Below are 18,522 nucleotides of genomic sequence, written 5' to 3'. Positions count from 1 at the left end.
ATTAGACATGAGAGGAAAAATAATTAAAAACAGCTTATTCCTGCATTAATTCCTGTCTATGAAAGAAAGTCAATGTGGTATTTTTGTAAGTAAAGAAAACTGACTTCTGAGGTGATTTCCAGGTTATGGAATGGTAGCATTCGAAGAGGTCATTTGCAGATTAGTTGGTTAGATCTCAGGATCTAATCTGAAACAAAATGTTTTACAGAGTGGATGAGCGTGGCAGACCAGCTCACAGATCTGGCCTTACTGATTGCACAATTTACCTCCCAGAGTGCGGCTGAACCTGCCAGTCCCAACAATACTACTATGGGATGATGCCTTAGGTATGAATTTTCTGAAAGTATGGATATCCTATGCTGCTGAGCCCATCAGAAAGCAGGAGGGGGCCTTGCCAGGGGCCAGGATGCTTGCTGTCTGGCCTGGCATGGGACCAGGGTGTCAGGGTGTCTGTGGAGAATGGGCTATAGGAAGAGGTTGGAGAAAGGTTTATAGGGGATTAGAGGTGCAAGGCACAGGTCTCAGGTTGAAGAGAGAGTGAAGGGAGAGGGGCCTGGGAAATGCAATAGCAGACTAAAGGCTAAGGGTTTTGGATAAGGAAAGGAAAGAGAGGCAGGGAAGAAGTTTTTCCCCTTTTTCCCTCCCCTTTATCACCAGGGTAAGTGGACAGGCAGGAGCAGGGATCACCCATTTACTGTCTATGAAAGGAGACAGATGCAGAGGTGTGGAGGACACTTCCTTCTTCTCCTGGCTTTGTGAGGAGGGAGATAAATGCCATGCATATATAAGAGTGTACACAAATCCAATTTATATAAAAGTGCATACCTGCCAGTGTATAATAGCCAATGTTTGTTCAATATTGTACTCTCACATTTGTTTGATCTTCACGGCCATTGACAGATACACAAATTGGGTCTCAGGCAGTGTTAGGGTCAGGATTCCACAGCCCTTGTGCTTTTCCCCACACCTGAGGTTTTCTACCCCGGCCCATTCTAGAATCTTCTGGGAAGATTGGACAAATACTGATGCCTGGACTTCACCTGCAGAACCCGTGAATTAGGGTCTCTGGGAGAAGGGCCAGAGCATCAGTTTTCAAAACTCCCCAGGTAATTCCAATGTGCAGCCAAAGTTGAGAACTGCTGTCTTACCCAGTGGTCTGGGGACTTTAGTGTGGCTTTTAACACCAAGGGAGTTAAAAATGTAGATTCTGAGGCCCTGCTCAAAGATTGTGCCTGGCCTCTGTGTCAGTATGTGCACGCCTCTATAGAGTCTACGCACACAGAAGGCCTGCTCTCCCCCATCCTCTTGAGGTTAGGTATGGCCATATGAGTTGCTTCAGGCAATGCACTGTGAGCACTAAAAACTGACACATATCTGGGTAAGAGCAGTCAGCTGCTGGCACTAGACCTGATATCCTACTTGCTGATGTGGAGGTTTAACCTGCACCATCGGTTTCCCTGGAGAGTCGTCCAGGGCCCACAGTGGATTTCAAATAAGTAAAAATCAAACTTTTGCTCTTAAGGCAATGATATTTGGGGTCCTCTCTCCTCAGTCTCATCCCACACTTTGCTGCAGCCCAGTGGTCTAGTGCTTTCTCGTGTTACCTGTACCTGTAACAGTGTCCTGCTTAGGGAATGCTGACTTGTTCTAAGGTCCAGGTCACATACCTCCTACTTCAGAAAGCTCCTATTGCTTTTCCTTTATTCACAGATGTGAGGTCCTGGATTCTGAACCACTGGGGATCCTTCAAACATACATTTTTAAGCCTCTTGTCATTGCTGATGCTGATTCCCAAGCTGGGAAGGCCTTCCATGGTGGTGGGACAAAGATCAAAAATGCACTCCCCAAGGTGCCTGCTTCAGTTTCCTCTGGTGGGGGACAGCCTGGCCTGGCCCTTGCTGGCGCTGACTGATTTATAACTCTGGTGTGTAGTCATTTAACTCAAGGTTCGAATGATTTGCATTCTGTTCTAAAGGTCTGCAGTTCTATTCCCTGCCCCTATCACTTAAAGGGCTGTGAGGGCGGGGACCGTCCATTGCCCATCTCTGAGGCCCAGTACAGCCCTCTGCAGTAAGCCCTCACTTTCAATCATAAAAATGAAAAAAATCAGAAAAGTAAGTCAACTCAAATCGGGCCAAAGATCCCTTCAGGATAATATCCTCTTTCTCAAGTGTCCTAGAGAACTTTTTTTTCCCTTTTTTCTCTTTTAGAAAAAAAAAAAAGAATTTTCTTCCATGCTCTCATCCGGTGGTTAATCCTAAAGCCACTTAATCTCAATAACTCTAGTTTCTCAATTAGGAATATTCTTCATTTAACTACCTAATTATTTCCCCATCTTTATATTCTAACTCATGCTCCCACTTAGATTCTCATCTCATTGGAATCAAAAGAGGAATCTGGAGTGAACTCTTCTCATATAAAGAGCTACAAACAGTCCCCACATGTGATGATCAACCTCCCCTTGAATTCTTCACATGAAAGAAGAGCAACCTATCTATACTTTAAACAACAATGTCAAAGGGCTTCCATGTAGCAAGTGGTCACTTCCTCATGCAAGTGACCGTGCCATTTTCACTCTGTGCTCCTGAGATGTGCTGGGCCCTGGGCACAGGCAGCCAAGACCCCCTCTCTCTTTGCTGCCCTCCGGTGCCTCACCAGGCCTTCGGCTTTTCCACACAGTGGTTTTCTCCTATTGCTCTCTGTTCCTCCTGAGGCTCACTGCTCGGGAGAGAGCATGACATTCCACATGTCCCATAACTGTCACTGAAGGGGCTTTGGGTACCATAATTCTAAAAGAAAAGCTTTATTTTTTGGCATCTACCAGAGTAGCACATTTTACAACACTACTTCCTGACAGGCAGAATGGGGCTTCCTTTGACCCGTTCTTTAAGATTCAAAGACATCGTGCCCTTGAACACTGAGTTATGTGGCTTACTCTGTCACAGCCATTTATACCTTTAAACTCCAATCATATTCTTGCCACTAGTTGGCTCAGGTCATCCTGGTATTTCAGATACCACTACTTACAGGTGTGTGACTGCTTTCTCCCTCTCTTTATAAATCTAAAGGAAAATATTTACCTAACAAATAGAACTTACTATGTACCTGACACTGTTCAAGCACTGTACATAAGTCATCTCTTTTAGTGCTCACAACAACCCTACGAGGCAGGCCCTGTTGTTATTGCGACTTTACAGATGAGGTAACTGAGGTACATAGTGGTTAGGTAACTGGCTCAGGGTCACAGTCCCCAGGGGACACAGCTAAGACTTGAACCCAGGCCACGTGGCTCTAGAATTTAGTGTAACCACTGTGCTGTCAGATTCTAATGATTTTTATTTTTAGGCACTTTCCCATCAAGCCAAATTTAAATAGATAAAAAAGGCACAATTCCCTCACCTGCTAATGAGAAGCTAAAATCAAGTAAAGTAGAAGCTCTGAGAATAATGTGAGAATTTCTAACCTAGAAACCACCCCCACCAGATATCCATCCAAGCAGTGGGAGAACGAGGAACACTGTGCATACAAAAGCGCAAGAGTGGGAGGACCTGGTAATTACCTACACAGATCTGTGACTCGGAGCCCTGTAGGTTAAATCCTCTGTGTTTCATAGGCCTAGTAACACCGCCCTCTTACAGAAATCTACAGGAAGATTTTTTTAAGGAAGCATGTATGTGTGACTAGATTTCAGCAAAGCATTTAACAATATTTATTTAACAATAATAGTGCATACACTTCAGAACAAAGACCATGCACAGCCTTCCTCAGCTGGCCACCACTTCCTCCCAGCCTTACCTCTGAGCTCCTTACATGCCCAGCCCCTCCCCCAAAGTCAACCTGATTAACCTTGTCTCAGCCTCCAAAACTCAGTTCAAGGTCACTTCATTTGAGGAGACTTCCCTGATGCCTCCCATAGAACAAATTGGGGTTCCCTCTCCTCATCCCATGATACCTTGTGCTCCCACCTGACAGCAGACATGCCACACGAGTGTGATTATTTGTTAGCCAGACAGTTCTGCCGAGTGGTGAGAGTCCCAAGGGCAGGAATGGTGTCTCGGTCATTCTCCTGGTACGTAGCACACCGTAGGAACAGAGTCAGTCTTTGTTGGATGGAGGAATAAATGTATAAAGGAAGATTCCACAGTTTTGTGTTAAGAATATAATATTAAATAAAAGGTTACACATACACACAGGAATGCTCACATGTGCACATGCATGCACGTGCACATATACACACCCATACTTTGTTTCAAGAGGTATGTTTAATTTTTAGTGGCATGGAGGACTAAACACCCAAGAAAGTGTACTTCCCAATGTGTCTTGTAGAAGCAGAAAGAAGAGAATCACAGAGTTACTTAATGCAAGGTGTCTGTAAATCTCCTCTCAAGTCATACCTGTGGTCTGAATGAGGCAGATGTGTGTCTCTGTGTGTTTTAAAAGCATTGGGTGAAGTGCTTAGATTCCTGCAGTTACCTGGGTTCAAACCCCAGTTCTGCCGAAGGTTACTTAACTTCTTTGTGCCTCAGTTTTAAAATGGGGCTAATAACAGTACCTTCTTTTTAGATTTGTAGGTATTAAATGAGAGTACATAGGACAGTACCCAGCATAAAGTGAGTTTTATAAATGTTATCTTATATATTACTATGCAGGTTCTTCTGTGATCAATTAAATACAAATTTATTTTGAAGCGTTACTGAGTTCTCATAGCAGCTTTTGTATATCAATTTAATTTAATTACTTAATTTAATTTAATGCTAAAGGTACAATGACTATCTGTGAGACCCCAAACCCTGTTGATGTTTAAATTTGGTCTTCATTCTGAAAGAGGTTGGAAAGTGCTGGCCCAGGGTTAAATCCTCGGGAAATAGTTACTTCCAATGAGAAGTACAATCTGGGCATCATTAGGTTAGATGTGCCTCTAACCAGCTTTGTAGAGCTTTTCACTGTGCTGGGCTGTATTTATTGAATAGGATATCAAGTGGAAAGCCTGCTAGATCCAGAATTTTATAGAGGTTCCATGGACTGCTTCGTGATTCATGACTGATTGTGTTTTCATTTGTGGTGCCTCAGAGCACCAGGAAGATTCATTTGTGGCAGATTTCATAGAAGATCTTACGCCTTCCACTTTCAAGATTCCTAATTCTAGACCTACTGTGTAAGGCAGAGAGAGATGTTTACTATATCCCAAGCCCCCAGAAGTCAAGATAAAACAAGGCCTGGAAAGAGAAAGATTCCTAGAGAGGCTGCAAAGTGACAGCTGAGAGGAAGCGTGTTCTGATCCCCAGGCTGCAGGCCTGGGTGTGTGAGGGGGACTGAGGCCCTCCAGTCTGGTTCCTCTTGGCCATTCCCTTGTTTAGCACCGGTGTGTTTTGATATTTAGGAAACATCCCAGCCAAGGCAAACTGGTAATAAAATGGCCAGTGGTGTGAAGTCACTTCCTTTACACATTCTGATATGGGAGGTGGGACATAACTTTTAAGACAGGAAAGCTAAGAGAGACTCAGAATGAATCTGTAAATCAAACTTTGCAGAGCCTGCTAAGGAGGACGCCTGAGCCTGGCTGGGTTCTAAAAGCTAAAGGTCCCTTCGTTAGTAAATAACCAGATATTCAGGCTGTGCCTCAGGCTTGGCTCAGGCTCGCATGTAACAAAGCCAATGCCTTACCCCTAAGCCATCAGCTCACCACAGCAAGGCTAACAGGGAAGAGAATGCTTTAAGGTGATAGCACATGCTCCGAGGTTTGTGATTCTCTTTACCAAGCTCCTGGGTGAATGCTAGGAAGTCAGTCCTTGAACTCAACCATTTCACAGGCTCCCAGCACCATCCAGCTGAGGAGGAGCCAGAGCCCCGGGGATGGGACGGGCTGCTGCTTTCAGGAGAAGGCATCTACCTCAGCCTACAAGGACATGCACCTCTCCATGCCTTCCCACAGTGCCTTAGCAAAATGTGGTTGAGGACTAAAAGTGCAGACTTCTGGGCTCTGCTGTTATAAGTTTTCCCAGGAAACAGAACTGACACACATTAGTGGTATATGCAGCCATGTCACCTCACATGCACTAGCACTCAGTATTGACATTCTCAAAAAATGTGCCAATTTGATATATTGGAATATAATATTATATCTATCTTTCCTAGGGGAACAGAAGGTCCTTGAGAACAGGCCTTTTGTCTGTTGAGATCATGGCCTGGTATTAGTAAGTGCTCAATAAGTGTGTGATTGAGTGAATGATTAAAAAAATCAGTCTGGATTCGGGATGCTGGTCTTTGCCTCCTCCAGGTCTAGTAAGGGACTCTGCCCTGCCCAAGGCCTATGCTGCACTTTGGCACCTGCTACCCTGCAGCCTTCTCCTCCCAGCCCTGCCATGGTTGCTGGGTGACCACTTAACCAAGGAAGGCCAACCAGTGTGATTCTCTCTTGAGACTCTGAGCTAAGAGGCACAAAAAGGACATGAGTTGGTATGGTCTCTGTGGTAGGTACAGAGTAGATGGCTACAAACTGCTGCAGCCGAGATCTGAGCAGTCACCCCGGCTCCTGCACTCCCCATGGTCAGGCTGCTCAGCATTGCTGTGGATTCTCCAAGAGCTGACTCCTTAAAAGGCTGGAGTGTGCTAGGGTTCTGCTCTTGCAACAAAAGGTTCCTGTTGGAGATATCCTCTTTGCCAACCTCACAGATGGACAATTGCAGCCCAGAAGAGTGATGGTCAGATGGAAAACCAGCCCAGCACCATGGGCCCAAGCGAACATGATGCAATGTAACAAAGTGAATTATAGGTATACAGTTTGTCACTTAGATTACAAATTGGAAGTCTGAATATAGGAGAAGTGGGTGTTTTCTTTAAAGAAGTTCATCTTGGTAGATCATGGCTTTGTCTATGCTTATGATTTACTTTGATATGTAAAAGTCATCAGTGTTACCTGTTGGACCCTAAGCCCTGTGATGACAGGCCTCATGTTCAATGCTCATGGGTATCTCCAGGGCCTAGCGCAACGTCTGCCATGAGGTAATACTTAATCAATGTGAGCTACATAAATGTCACAACTAAAAAGTGGGAGAACATTAAGGCTTCCATAGGCCTAGATTTTTTTTAAAAACCCATGAGTTGTGTCACTTGCCTATTCTTTCAAAGGCGGTGGACACTCTCTTCACCGAACCTGACTTAAACCAAGCCCCTGCTTCACCCACTCCATCCTCTCTTTTGCTTTGCTAAAACATCTAGATCCTCAGCATGCAAATGCTTGGTTAGTTGACTACTCTTGTTCACAAGTCCATTTCTGTTTTTTTTACCAGTTAAACTATATGTTTACCAAGAAGATATTTGTGTTTGTTTCAAGCCTGTTTATGCTAGTTGCACTCATTGTGTTTATGTAATTTAATTATGTGTTACGTAAGCTAATGACATGTCAATGCATAAGGAAAGAGCTGTTGTTTCTACTATAAGCTGAGTGTTTGGGAAGACCTGCTTGATAAAGGGGGCTAGATTAAAAGAACTTCTGTAGAATTAGGAATGAATAAGAACTGTAAGAGGCTAGGGCTGTGTGTATGTGTGTGTGTGGGGGTGAAATGTACAGGTCTAAAAGAATTTATGCCACTTACTCTGCAAGTGTTTAAGAAATCAGATCTATTAGGAGTAAAAAGGAGAAAACTGTATTTGAACAATGATTAAAAAATAAATAAATAAATAAATAAATAAAAAAAAAGAAATCAAATCTGGAAGTTATAAAGGGTGCAATATGGTTACCATTCCTACAAATAAAATGATGCAGGATGTCAATATATGAATCCATCAATACTGACAGCAAGAGCATGTGAAACAATATTTATCCTTCCATCATGTAACACACTCTGAAATTCTCTTTTCCTTTTTTCTAATTTTATTTATTTTTTCCTTTTTAAATTTTTTCCTTTTTTTCTTTTTCTCTCTCTTTTTTTTTTTTGGTGGAACATCTTACAACTAATGCCATCTTGAGTTTAGTAAACAATAGTAGATATAATGATAGTATTATTATACTTTCAACACATACTTTTCATGGTGACCATTTCATTTACTTACTTTTGAAATTCTCTAAGTATTTCAATCCCATTAAAAAATGTTGTGCATGACCCACTAAAGTGATTTTGTGACTCACAGTTTGAAAAGACACTGCCTTACTGCCACTCCTTGATTGTACTGATGGGAGAGCTGAGGTTCAGGGAGATTTAAGGTCACACAGCTAGTGAGTCAGAACTATGGTCCCTGATTCTGTATCCTCTGGCCTCTGCACTGCCCTGAGCAACCTTCCTTCTGACCCAGCACAGCTTCCTTTGCAAAGGCTGCACATTTCTCTAAGCACAGAAACAAGTCCCGGCACACACGGATATATGTGCTTTTATCTCCAAACTGTGACACACCAAGTCTCTTGTGCTAAAGACACACTTGGAACAGTGAACCACGTACCTGAGCAGAACATGTGAGCCTTCTAATTTTAGAACGACTGCAGCTCCACATGGGAAAACTCCAGACAATGGAATGGGGAAGCAGTTTGCATTCTGAGAAGCTTTTGTTTGGCAAGATGAGCAATAAACAGATCCCTGGCTTGCTGGCTGACCCCTGTTCTACCTGTTTTCCAAACAAGTAACGCCTTCCAAGACTTTTTCTTATAATCATCTTTGCCCTCCCTCTGTGCACTTCTGGCCCAAACTCACCCTCTCAGCAAAGTGAAGCCCAAAGTCCCCACCAAAATCTGACCACTGTCTCTTCAAGTAAGCTGCTAATGGTGACCTTCCCCATGAGTAACACCACTATGAATTTTCCATGTTCTTTTATCACCACTTCTGACACTAAATTAACCAAGCCTTCAAACACTCCCTGACTCCATGTGGGTGTCATTAGGCACAGGCTAGAGGAAGGAGCAGTGGTTCAGAGGTGTAAAGAGCCACCCTGGGTACTGTGATCATGCAAAACAGAGAGCAGAGGGGAGCCTGGAGCCTGGCTCACAGGTGCCTGAGCAAAACCCTCACCACACCCCTCAGTCATTAGAGTGAGTCTCATGAAAACAAGAGAACCAGATGGGCAGCCTTGGAACTGTGCAACATTTAGGAGGGTTAAGCAAGGAGCCACCCAACAACTTAACTGGGTGCATTCTGTCCCTTTTAAGGAGCATTAAAAGGTGCCTTTTGAAGAGAGGTCATAAGTCCTTCCTCAGGAGGGTGTGTTCTATGCTGTAGGTGCCATCGCCCTTGCCCTGCCTCCAGCTAATGTTTCTCTGGGCGCTTTTCAAATTGACAACCAGATACACCTTTTTTGTCCTGACTCCCAGACTGTTGATTTCACTACATAAGCTTAGGTCATTATGGGGCTTTCCTGGGTTCCCATGCTGTCTTTTCACCTGTATGGTGGGCTCCTTTAGGACATGGACAGAGAAGGACTGCTTCTTTGTATAGTCTCAGCCACTAGAATGTAAGAACCTATATGTAAAGTAGCATCTGGCTCCAAGAGAATTAAATGCATGACAGTCACACTAATACCTCCCTACCTTGGGTCTATGGCAGGCATTTCTGCTGCTCACCACTGTACTGCCTAACAGCCCCAAGGTAGCCTAATAATCCTCAACCAAGCTTTCCAAGTAGCCTCCACCAATTCATAGAATGGTCATATGAAAAATCTTACAGATGATTCCTGATTCAAGTCCAACAGATGAGGAAACTTAAGATCCAAACAGGAACCAGATGAATAATTTGCCCAGGGACTTGGTAAAGCCAAGATCAGCTGGGCCCAACACCCAGACTTCCTGACCTCTGGTCTAAGACATACATCCCTCCAAGTCCCACTCAAAGCAGATGTCTGAGAAACATATACTGATGACAATAATGTTGGTTTCCTATGCCTCTGGCATCATCTACCCTCCACGTTGCAGGATCTAAGAGAGGGGAGCCTGGAAGAAGCCACTGAAGCTTCAAAAAGACAGGCCAAGGTTAACTGTCAGGTAATAAGACCAGGGAACTTTTTTTTCCTTTCAAAAAGCACAAGAAAGCCACATGGGATCAGTCCCTGTCCTTTATGGTCAGGCGCCACCCTTGATTGGCACATGGAGTTTGCAGTTTTCTCTTCACGCTCTCCATCAACATGCTTGAGCTTCATCCTGAGCATGCCTGCAGTCCTTCTGCTCCCGCGCTGTCATTCAGGGACGCACCGAACCCTTCCCACATCCACTACTGCTCTCACTCCTGTCAGCTCTTAGAATGAAGAGACCTGCGTGTTTATACCATGGGTGAAGCCCTTGGAGCTTTTGTCCTGAAATGACACATCTTTCTTTACACCTAAATGGATTGTTCTGTAAATGAGCCCACTGACATCCGGAGTGAAAGGGGTTAGGAGGGGCTCAGATGTGGAAGTCAGTCACACAGAATATAAATGAGCACATTTTACAAGATCAGTGTTCAATGTAAAAGTAACATAAGTAGAAAGCAAAATATGAAGACATTAAAGGAAATGCAAATTGAAAGAAGTGACATAAAACCGTGTGCAGCATCACCTACCCTTATATTTGAGGATCTCACAAAAAGAATCATTGTTGCTTTTGTGGTGTAATGGGTTATGGTTTTGTTCCTAAAAGTCCTTATCTGTTAGATAAAAGCAGTATTCACAAGGCTTTGCTTTAAAATATCCCAGCAGAGGGAAAAATCAAAAAGAGGGGAGAATAATGAAAGAAAAATGACAGAGTGATGCTAATCGTTGAAGCCAGGTGATGGGTATGTGGGGGTTGATTTCACTACTATTCAATATTTCTCTTCTTCTGTGTATGAAGATTTCCTCAGTAAATGTTTTCAAATAGTTTTGCTTATTGAATTAGCCAAGAGTGAAACACACGCACACACACACACACACACTCCAGTGCTGGGGCAGTGAGTGTGACACGTGACCCCTGGTTGAGTGGCATCCACCACAGGATTTCAGCCTAGCTGGACAGAGTTGTGGGGGGTGGTGGTTAGGGCCTAAGTAGCCCTCAAGGACAGGAAGGCTATCCTAAAGGAAGAGACAGTTAAGCAAACAAGCCCAATTCAGTGTCCAAGTGGCTGTGACAAAGTCATCACACTGTGAATTTGTCTCCTAGCCCAGCCCTCTCTGAATTCATGTCTGTGCCCAGCAAAGCAGGGCCAAGAGTAAGTAAAAATGGAAAGAGCTAGTCCATTAACCTTTCTGGGCACAATTCTCATAGCTCAGTAACCCATCAAACACAGGTCATTGCAGAGGCCAGACAAGCGGACTCCCTCTCTCCCTTCTCCATAGACCAACAGCTCCAGGGCCTTGAAGTCCTATGGACACTAGAAGTTGTGGCACTGCCCCCACTCTCATGCTCCACATTGAGCCACAGGGTGGCACTCAGCCTGTCACAACAGCAGGGGCAACTACTGTTTCCTGATCATGTATCCTAATGAGGACAGTGAACCTCAGGGGCTTGTTCACATCAGAGACATTCTCACAGAAGCAAGTCCAGGAAGGAAAGGTAAAACAGGGGTTGTCACCACCGCAGCAGGGACAGTCATTTCTAGATAGCAGGTCCTCCCATGTCTGCCCAGGGAAGACTGGGAAACCACAAAGGACCTTGGCGGGAGCCACACCTGAGGGAGTAGGCTCAAGTTCAACACCCCAAGGCCTTTCTCGTCTGTATGAATGGATGACAATGGGAGGAATGGCAAAGGAACCAGGATGACCCCCTCTCCATGGATGGTAGCATCAGCATTTATCATTGTTGCAGCCTGTCACCCACAAGTGACACCTTCGCCTACCAGGTCCTACAGTGAGGACCAGGAAGGGCTGAGGATGCACCTGGCAGTGGGTAAATGGATCCTAGGAAGGGGGTGGGGACGAATCTGAGAACAGCATAGGGAAGTTACTAAGCTATTCCCCGCCCCACATACTCACATCTGAACCTTTTGTGATGTGGGAGGTAATTAAAAAAAGTGAAAGAACTGCTTTATGGAAACTCCAATAGGTCCAGGAGCCCAGAAGCGCTGGTACACCCTTCCATCCCTGTCCCCAACAAAGCACAACACAGAGGAAGAAAGGCATTGTCTTCTGTGTCGTCATGGACCACCAAGTGGCTTGGGTACCTTGAGGGTTCAAGTGTACCAAGGATAATAGCTCCAAGGGGAGCTTTGGGGCTGCAGAAGCAGTGGTGCCCGGTGCGAGTGGCAGCATTACCTCCAGTAAGTTTGGAGGGAAAGGCCTGGCAGAGGAGGAAAGTACCAGGACAGTGTGTGGTTGGTTAGAGAACTTGTGAATACACAAGTGACACCCCCTTACACACACCCCCCCCAACACTGCCCTGAAATAATTAGGAAGACAGACAGGTCAGGGGCCACTGCAGGAACATGGGAGCGTAGCCCACGTCAGCGAGGGGACGGTGAGACCGGCAGGCTCACGCGTGCTTTGCTGGTGTAAAAATCAGCTCACATGCACTTGGAAAGCTATATTTGGTGATTTGCACCAAGGGTCATAAATATATTCATTCTTGCTCCTGGAGATATAACCTAAGGAAAGTATCCAAAATAAGGAAAAAGCTTCTAGGCATGAAGACATAGCATCATAACTTAAACTGAAGGCAACATAAATACCCAATGGGGAATGTTTATTTCAATTACACATGTCCATTTTAATGGAACATCATGACATTCTGAAAGGAAAAAAACCTAAGACTCTCTAGCAACATGGAAAAACACACAACTCTAAACCTTGAGTTTAAAAAGCAGGAGTCAAAATAGCTTTCTCACCATGACTAATTAAATAGAAATAGTAGTGCACACGGACAGAGGCTGAGGCCAACGTGCAGATGCGAACAGGGATACTTCTGTAGGGCTCTGACCCTGAGCGGTTTGCCTCCTACATTTCTCAAATGTTTCAAATGTCAAAAGACAAACCAGAAAATACCTACACAAAGATCACCACGCAGAGGCAGACAAAAGGGTTCAGGAATCTGGGCTCTTGTTTAGATGGATTATTAGATGAGCTAGTTTCGAGTTCTCAGGTTGTTGTGCAGACTCTGTTTTCTAGCACCCTTGCCCACACCGACCATCTGAACAGAGAGCTGGGAGGGGGCCAGCCGTGAGTGAGGGGGGAGGGCATGGATGTCGGGGGCATAGCTCCCTCTGGCCTGCAGTTAAGACCTCCCAGGAGCACGATCTTGGCCCCTGGGATGCAGGGCAGAGATCGCTCAGGGGACAGCCGGGCGCAAGCTCGGCAGGTAGGAGCCCCAGAGGGAAGTTTAGAGCCCAGGCTCCACATAAAGGTCTGCTCCCTGCCCACCCCCACGTGCCACCCCACACCAAGGGGATGAGGAGATGGGACTCACCGCTCAAGGAGGACGTGGTGTTCTCCAGGGCCTGACACACAGCCAACAAGACACCTGTGTGGGGGAGAAGAAAGGTAAGGGTCAGTTTGACAGCACCTGACTTTCAGGATTTGAGGGCAGAGCTGGGGAAACGCAAAGACTGGGAAGTTTTACAAGGTGGCCAATAGGCAGGCTTGGCTACATAATTTGGGGGGCTCAGTGCAAAATGAAAATGTGAGGCCCCTTGTTCATGGAGCAGGAAAACTGCCTTTAATGGTACTAAATGTAAAGCTTTTTCTTTCTCCCAGGTCTCTGTCTCCACCGGCCATTATGTTTCTTGTTTTTGTTTTTAAATACAGTATAAATATTTTTGTTGTGGTCAAATATATATAAAATGTACTGTTTTAGCCATTGTCAGTGTCGAGTTCAGTGGCACTAACACATTCACACCGTTCGTTGCTCATGTCATGTGCTGTGCCTGCTGTTTATGCCGCATCTCTCTTTGCAGCACGAGGATGACTGCAAGGCGAGCAGAGCCCATCACAGGCACGGGAGGCACCAGTGACAAAGTGTGCAGGTGCACATGGGCCGCTGACTGCTGTTCCCCTCCGGCCAGGAGCTGGTGGGTATGCCGTGACCCAGCTGGAGGCAGGGAAGTCTAGTCAGGCATTTCTTCTTCCCAGGGCCCAGGTGCCCCACCAGAGGCTGACTGGGGACCCCCAAGGATATTACAACTTCCACACCAGGATGTACTAGGTACCTGAATCAGGGGTAGGGGAGAGGCTCATGCTTATCTATAGTAATGCACTGAACATGCTGTAGCGCTGCCATCCTAGCACAGGGACAGCTGCCACCAAGCCCTGTCCCGAGAGGCTATGGGGTGCCTGCACCTAACCTCTGCCTTTTTGTGTGTCCAGGTCCTACCCAGAGGAGGCAGCAGGTGGTGACAATGGGTGGGACCACATGTCCCCATGCACACTGCATTGTCCCATTGCATGTCGCTTATGAAACACAAATTTAAAGACAAAACTATTAAGAATGTCCAGACTGCAACCACAGCATTAATGCCATGCTTAGGGCCCATCAGAGTGTGAGACTCTTTGGCTACACAAGTCACACACCCATGAAGCCGCCCCTGCCAATGGGTGACCTTGTGTGCCCTGATGTTACAGTAGCAGAGGTTTCTGGAAACACTGAAACAAATTTCCAATGAAAAGGGAACCTCTTGTGAGTTATGCAATCAGCATGAACTAAGTTACAATGACTTCCTAAAACTGAAATGCGAAAGATGCCGTGGTGGCCATGCAGAGTCTGGACAACCTAAGGGTTAGCCCAGAAGGCAGATGAATCAAGTCATACAGAGAACAAGCATGTTCTTTGTTGGTATGCCCTCCACTGCACAGGACCAGGGCAAACCCCACTGACCAGGCAGTTGAGAGGGCCCCTTTCCCCTCCACTCGGAGTGTAGAAAAGGGAGCCCTTGACTCTAGGTGGAGAAACACATTTAGAACAGATAAAGTGATCATGCTCCAACTTTTGTTTAGGCTCTGAAATGACAAACATCACAAACACTTTAGGCCACATTTGCAGGAGGTCTGGCATGGATTTCCCAAAGGCTCCTACAGACTCCTGGACAGGATATTTGGGGTGGCACGGGGTGGAGGGCAAGAAGAGAAAATCAGTAAAATCACCACATCTTCCCTGTGTAATTCTTCTTGCTGCTCAGTAGACACTAATTTTGGAAGCACGGCTCTTAGGGTTCCCCTGGACATATGTAAAAGGCTGAGTGTGTAATCCGCATACAAAGCGTTACAGTGAGGCTTTCCTGCCAAAGTCAGAAGTCTTAGTGGTTCCACATGGCCAGATAGGGACCTGTCACACTACTTTGCTGGCACTGCCACAAACCACTCAGGGCCAAAGTCAGCCAGTAACATGCAGTAACATAACAACACGGGGATGCTTTGCATACCTCTCTGCCAGAAGAGCCACTGGCCAGTCCCAAACCGTCCCTGAATGAATAAATGATCCTGTCATTTCCCTTCCTGTCCCTGTGTCCCCTAAGTGGGGGATAGTACAGTTTCTGAGCTCCACGACAACCTCTGCTTGAACCAAAACGAGATGAGAAAGCACATCTTGTGCACCTGCAGCCAGGCCGGAGCAGAGACGGCTGCTGCCTCTTCAGGGTGTGAGGCAGGGCCGCTCCCTCCGCTCCTCCTGTGTGAGCTTCATAAGGGTGTTTCGGCAACTCATCAGGGTCTGCAAAACCACCATGGTCCACAGATGAAAGACACTTGGTTTTTATTCAAAATCTGAGAAATATGAGAGGAGTTCCTTTGCATACTTTGTCACGCCCATGGAAACAACTTCTTCAAGCTCTGGGCTTCTTGCTGCTCCCTAGATTCAGGTGCAACTGCAGTTGGGGCTCTGTGACACTCGGTGAGGCCTCTGCCTTCCCTTCAGTCTGTGGTGTGCCCCCTAAGGGGGTCCCAGGCCAAAAAACTAGGGCTTACTTCTTTGACTTCTCAGGTGGCTGGGTACCATGTAGTGGGCTAGTACCAGTTCCTGGCCCACCATTTTTATGTGTGTTGTCTTATGGGGCCCTAAGAATAACCCATGATATAGGCACCCCCACCCCAGCCCGCAGCCTTCTGGTCCAGCCTGTGGAAACACATGCTTTTACAGATGAGGAAACTGAGGCTTAGAGAGGTTAAGAAACGTGCACAAGCTCTTGCAGCTAAATTCAAACTCAAGTCTGTCCAACTCCTACTACCACACTACACAACAGTCCTTCTGACCACAGCCTGTCACAAATGAGTCCAAACAACAAATGCAGGGGGTCTAGCAGTGAAGCTTGATCCCTCTCTTCCGGAGGCCACACCCATTGCCTTGAGGGAATTTCCACTGCCTCCGGTGTCCCCCCCCCCCCCCCCCCCCGCCCGCTATGAGCAAGGTCTCCTGAGAGGCAAGGGTGTGAGTGTCCAGACCCCTGACTGCCAATCTACATAAGCCCAGGTGTCCGGACTGCTGGCCCCCCTGGTAGTGCTTGGAAAGTGGGCTCTGTGAAGGCCTTCCAGAAATATGGGGCCTTGGCAGCCTCCGAGGCTCATCAGAAACACAGGAAATCCTTCCCTGGAGCACCTGTGTGGGGACAGCACAGCCCTGGGACAGCTGACACACCCAGCGACTCTAGGGAGACAACACTCAGCTCAGATGGAGGCTTGTGGCCCGAAGCCACAGGCTCCTCTTGCCCGAGTTTCAAAGCCAGACCTTGCCTGCCACAGGCCACCCAGACAGCCTCCTTCTGGGGCAGGAATCCCTTTCAAGTGGCTCCTGCTAACATCCCTTTTCTGTTTAAAAAGTTCCAAAGAGGGGAATCCCTGGATTATGGACTTCAAAAAAAGGGGGGGAGAGGGGGCTGGTGAGGGGAAAGCCACATACCAGGGAGGGAAAACATTATGAAAGGCTGATCACCCATCCCAAGTGGAGCGGGAACCCAGGTCTGCTCTCAAGGAAGGACAGAGGCGGCAGGGCTTATAATTCAGGTGTTAGAGAGGCAATAAGAATTCCCTGCAAAAAGAATGTTAAAGAGAGGCTAGGTTATTATTCTCCTGAGTACACATCACAGAGCCATGGTGAAATCCATTCACAGGTGTGTCAGTAGGAAATGCTGTTGAGAGGTGCTGGGCCCCCTGTCCCCTGGACCACAGAGAAGGGAGTCCACCCCAGCCCACATCCCTCTGTGCAGCCGCTCACTCATGCGTGGGATTGGGATCTGGGCTGTGCCTTCAGCACGAGACACCCTCCTCCCCCTCACTCAGCAGCCTGGTGGCCGTCTCCTCTGTGGACACTCATCCCTGGTGCCCAGTCACTCAGCAGCGTGGACCAGGCCTGGCCCTGGCCTTTGTCACAGGCAGCGTTTGCTTCCTGGCTCTTACCTATGCCCCTGTGTTGATCAGCTGTCCCCTGAGAAAGTCAAGGGCTCCACATTTCATGTGTTTTTGGGCCCTAAGGAGGGCCTTCTACCTAGGGGGTGTGGGTAAGGTTTTGGTGTCAGGGAGATGTGGGGAGAATGGAGAGAGGCTGCAGCAGGTCCTTTTGGATGTGGAGGAGGTGGTGAGGAAAGGCATATGGGCAAAGGACTAATGCAGGAGTCAGGCAAGAGAGAGGGTGTTCGGAGGTAGCTGGGATTCCCTCTTCCTTTCTACCATGCTTTGGGGTCATGAGGGACAGAGCCAGGAGGCTCGGGAAGTGGTGGGTGGTCCCTAGAAGATGAGAACCCTGCAGCTCGGCAGGAGGTCCACACAGGACACCCATGGAGCAGCCACATGGGCACACACGTGTGTAAATGGGTCATATGGAACCCAGAACCTGCTGGTACAGGTTCTAAGGCCTCTTCCCTTATGAATTACATTCCAACACTAAGTTTCATTTGCAAACATGGCAAGATTTTAACTGTGCAGCAGAAACTACAACATTATGTGACTATTAGTATTTTTATTTTTTTGGTTTAATCTTTATTGTATTTTTCCATTACCATTTAGACTCCTTATACCCTCTTTCCCCCAGCCATCAGTATTTTTAAATGCAAGAGGTTTTGGTAGCCAGGTGAGATGCTGGTTGCAGAGTAAGATCTAATTAGGAAGAAAGAAAAAGGTAATATACTTCAGGTATGGGAATGGGGAGGCTGGGAGGACTAGCAGACCACAAGCCTGCCCCGTGACAAAACTCACAAATGCTGTGGCCAAAAGCAGCCATGGCCTTCGCCATTGCACCACGGTGTCCCTTGAAGGGGGAGGTGACAGTTTACATTTGCTCCTGCTCACAGACTCCAGTGACACTCATTTCAGAGGATGTGAGGTGAAGCAGCAGAGGAGCTGGCCTGAGGAACTGGCCAGACAGGATTAGGGAAACTCTGGGGATGGCACGGGGAGTTTAGAAACATGTGACCCAGGAATGAGTCACCTTGGGCAGATGGGCTCATTGGACAGAGGGCTCTTTCTTTCACCATCCCGGCATCTGGAACACTGCTTTCAAAACACAGGTTGGACCCTGCTACCCAAGGAGTCTTATCGAGACATTATTAGAAAGGATTAGTGTCGTGTTTCAAGTGGCAGGTCCTGACGCAGGGAGCAAGGAAAACAACTATGCAGGGAGGGAGCAGCTTTTAGTTCCAAACCCACACAAGCGAGGTTCTGAGCCCTGCACCCAAACAC

The 18,522-nt window shown here is 46.8% G+C and overlaps 1 protein-coding gene across 1 annotated transcript in view; it reads right to left on the bottom strand.

Moving 5' to 3' along the window:
- The window catches only part of TGFA (transforming growth factor alpha), a 101,739-nt gene that overhangs the window by 52,055 nt on the left and 31,162 nt on the right, over positions 1-18,522 (bottom strand). Inside the window, exon 2 of the mRNA XM_036028104.1 lies at positions 13,331-13,384. Within this exon, the coding sequence (XP_035883997.1) occupies positions 13,331-13,384 (54 nt within the window). The remainder of the gene's footprint in view (positions 1-13,330; positions 13,385-18,522) is intronic.

The sequence above is a fragment of the Phyllostomus discolor genome, chromosome 6 (assembly GCF_004126475.2).
Source record: "Phyllostomus discolor isolate MPI-MPIP mPhyDis1 chromosome 6, mPhyDis1.pri.v3, whole genome shotgun sequence".
Taxonomy (NCBI): Eukaryota; Metazoa; Chordata; class Mammalia; order Chiroptera; family Phyllostomidae; genus Phyllostomus; species Phyllostomus discolor.
The sequence above is the reverse complement of the archived record's forward strand: the minus strand, read 5'-3'. Positions and strand labels throughout refer to the sequence as shown.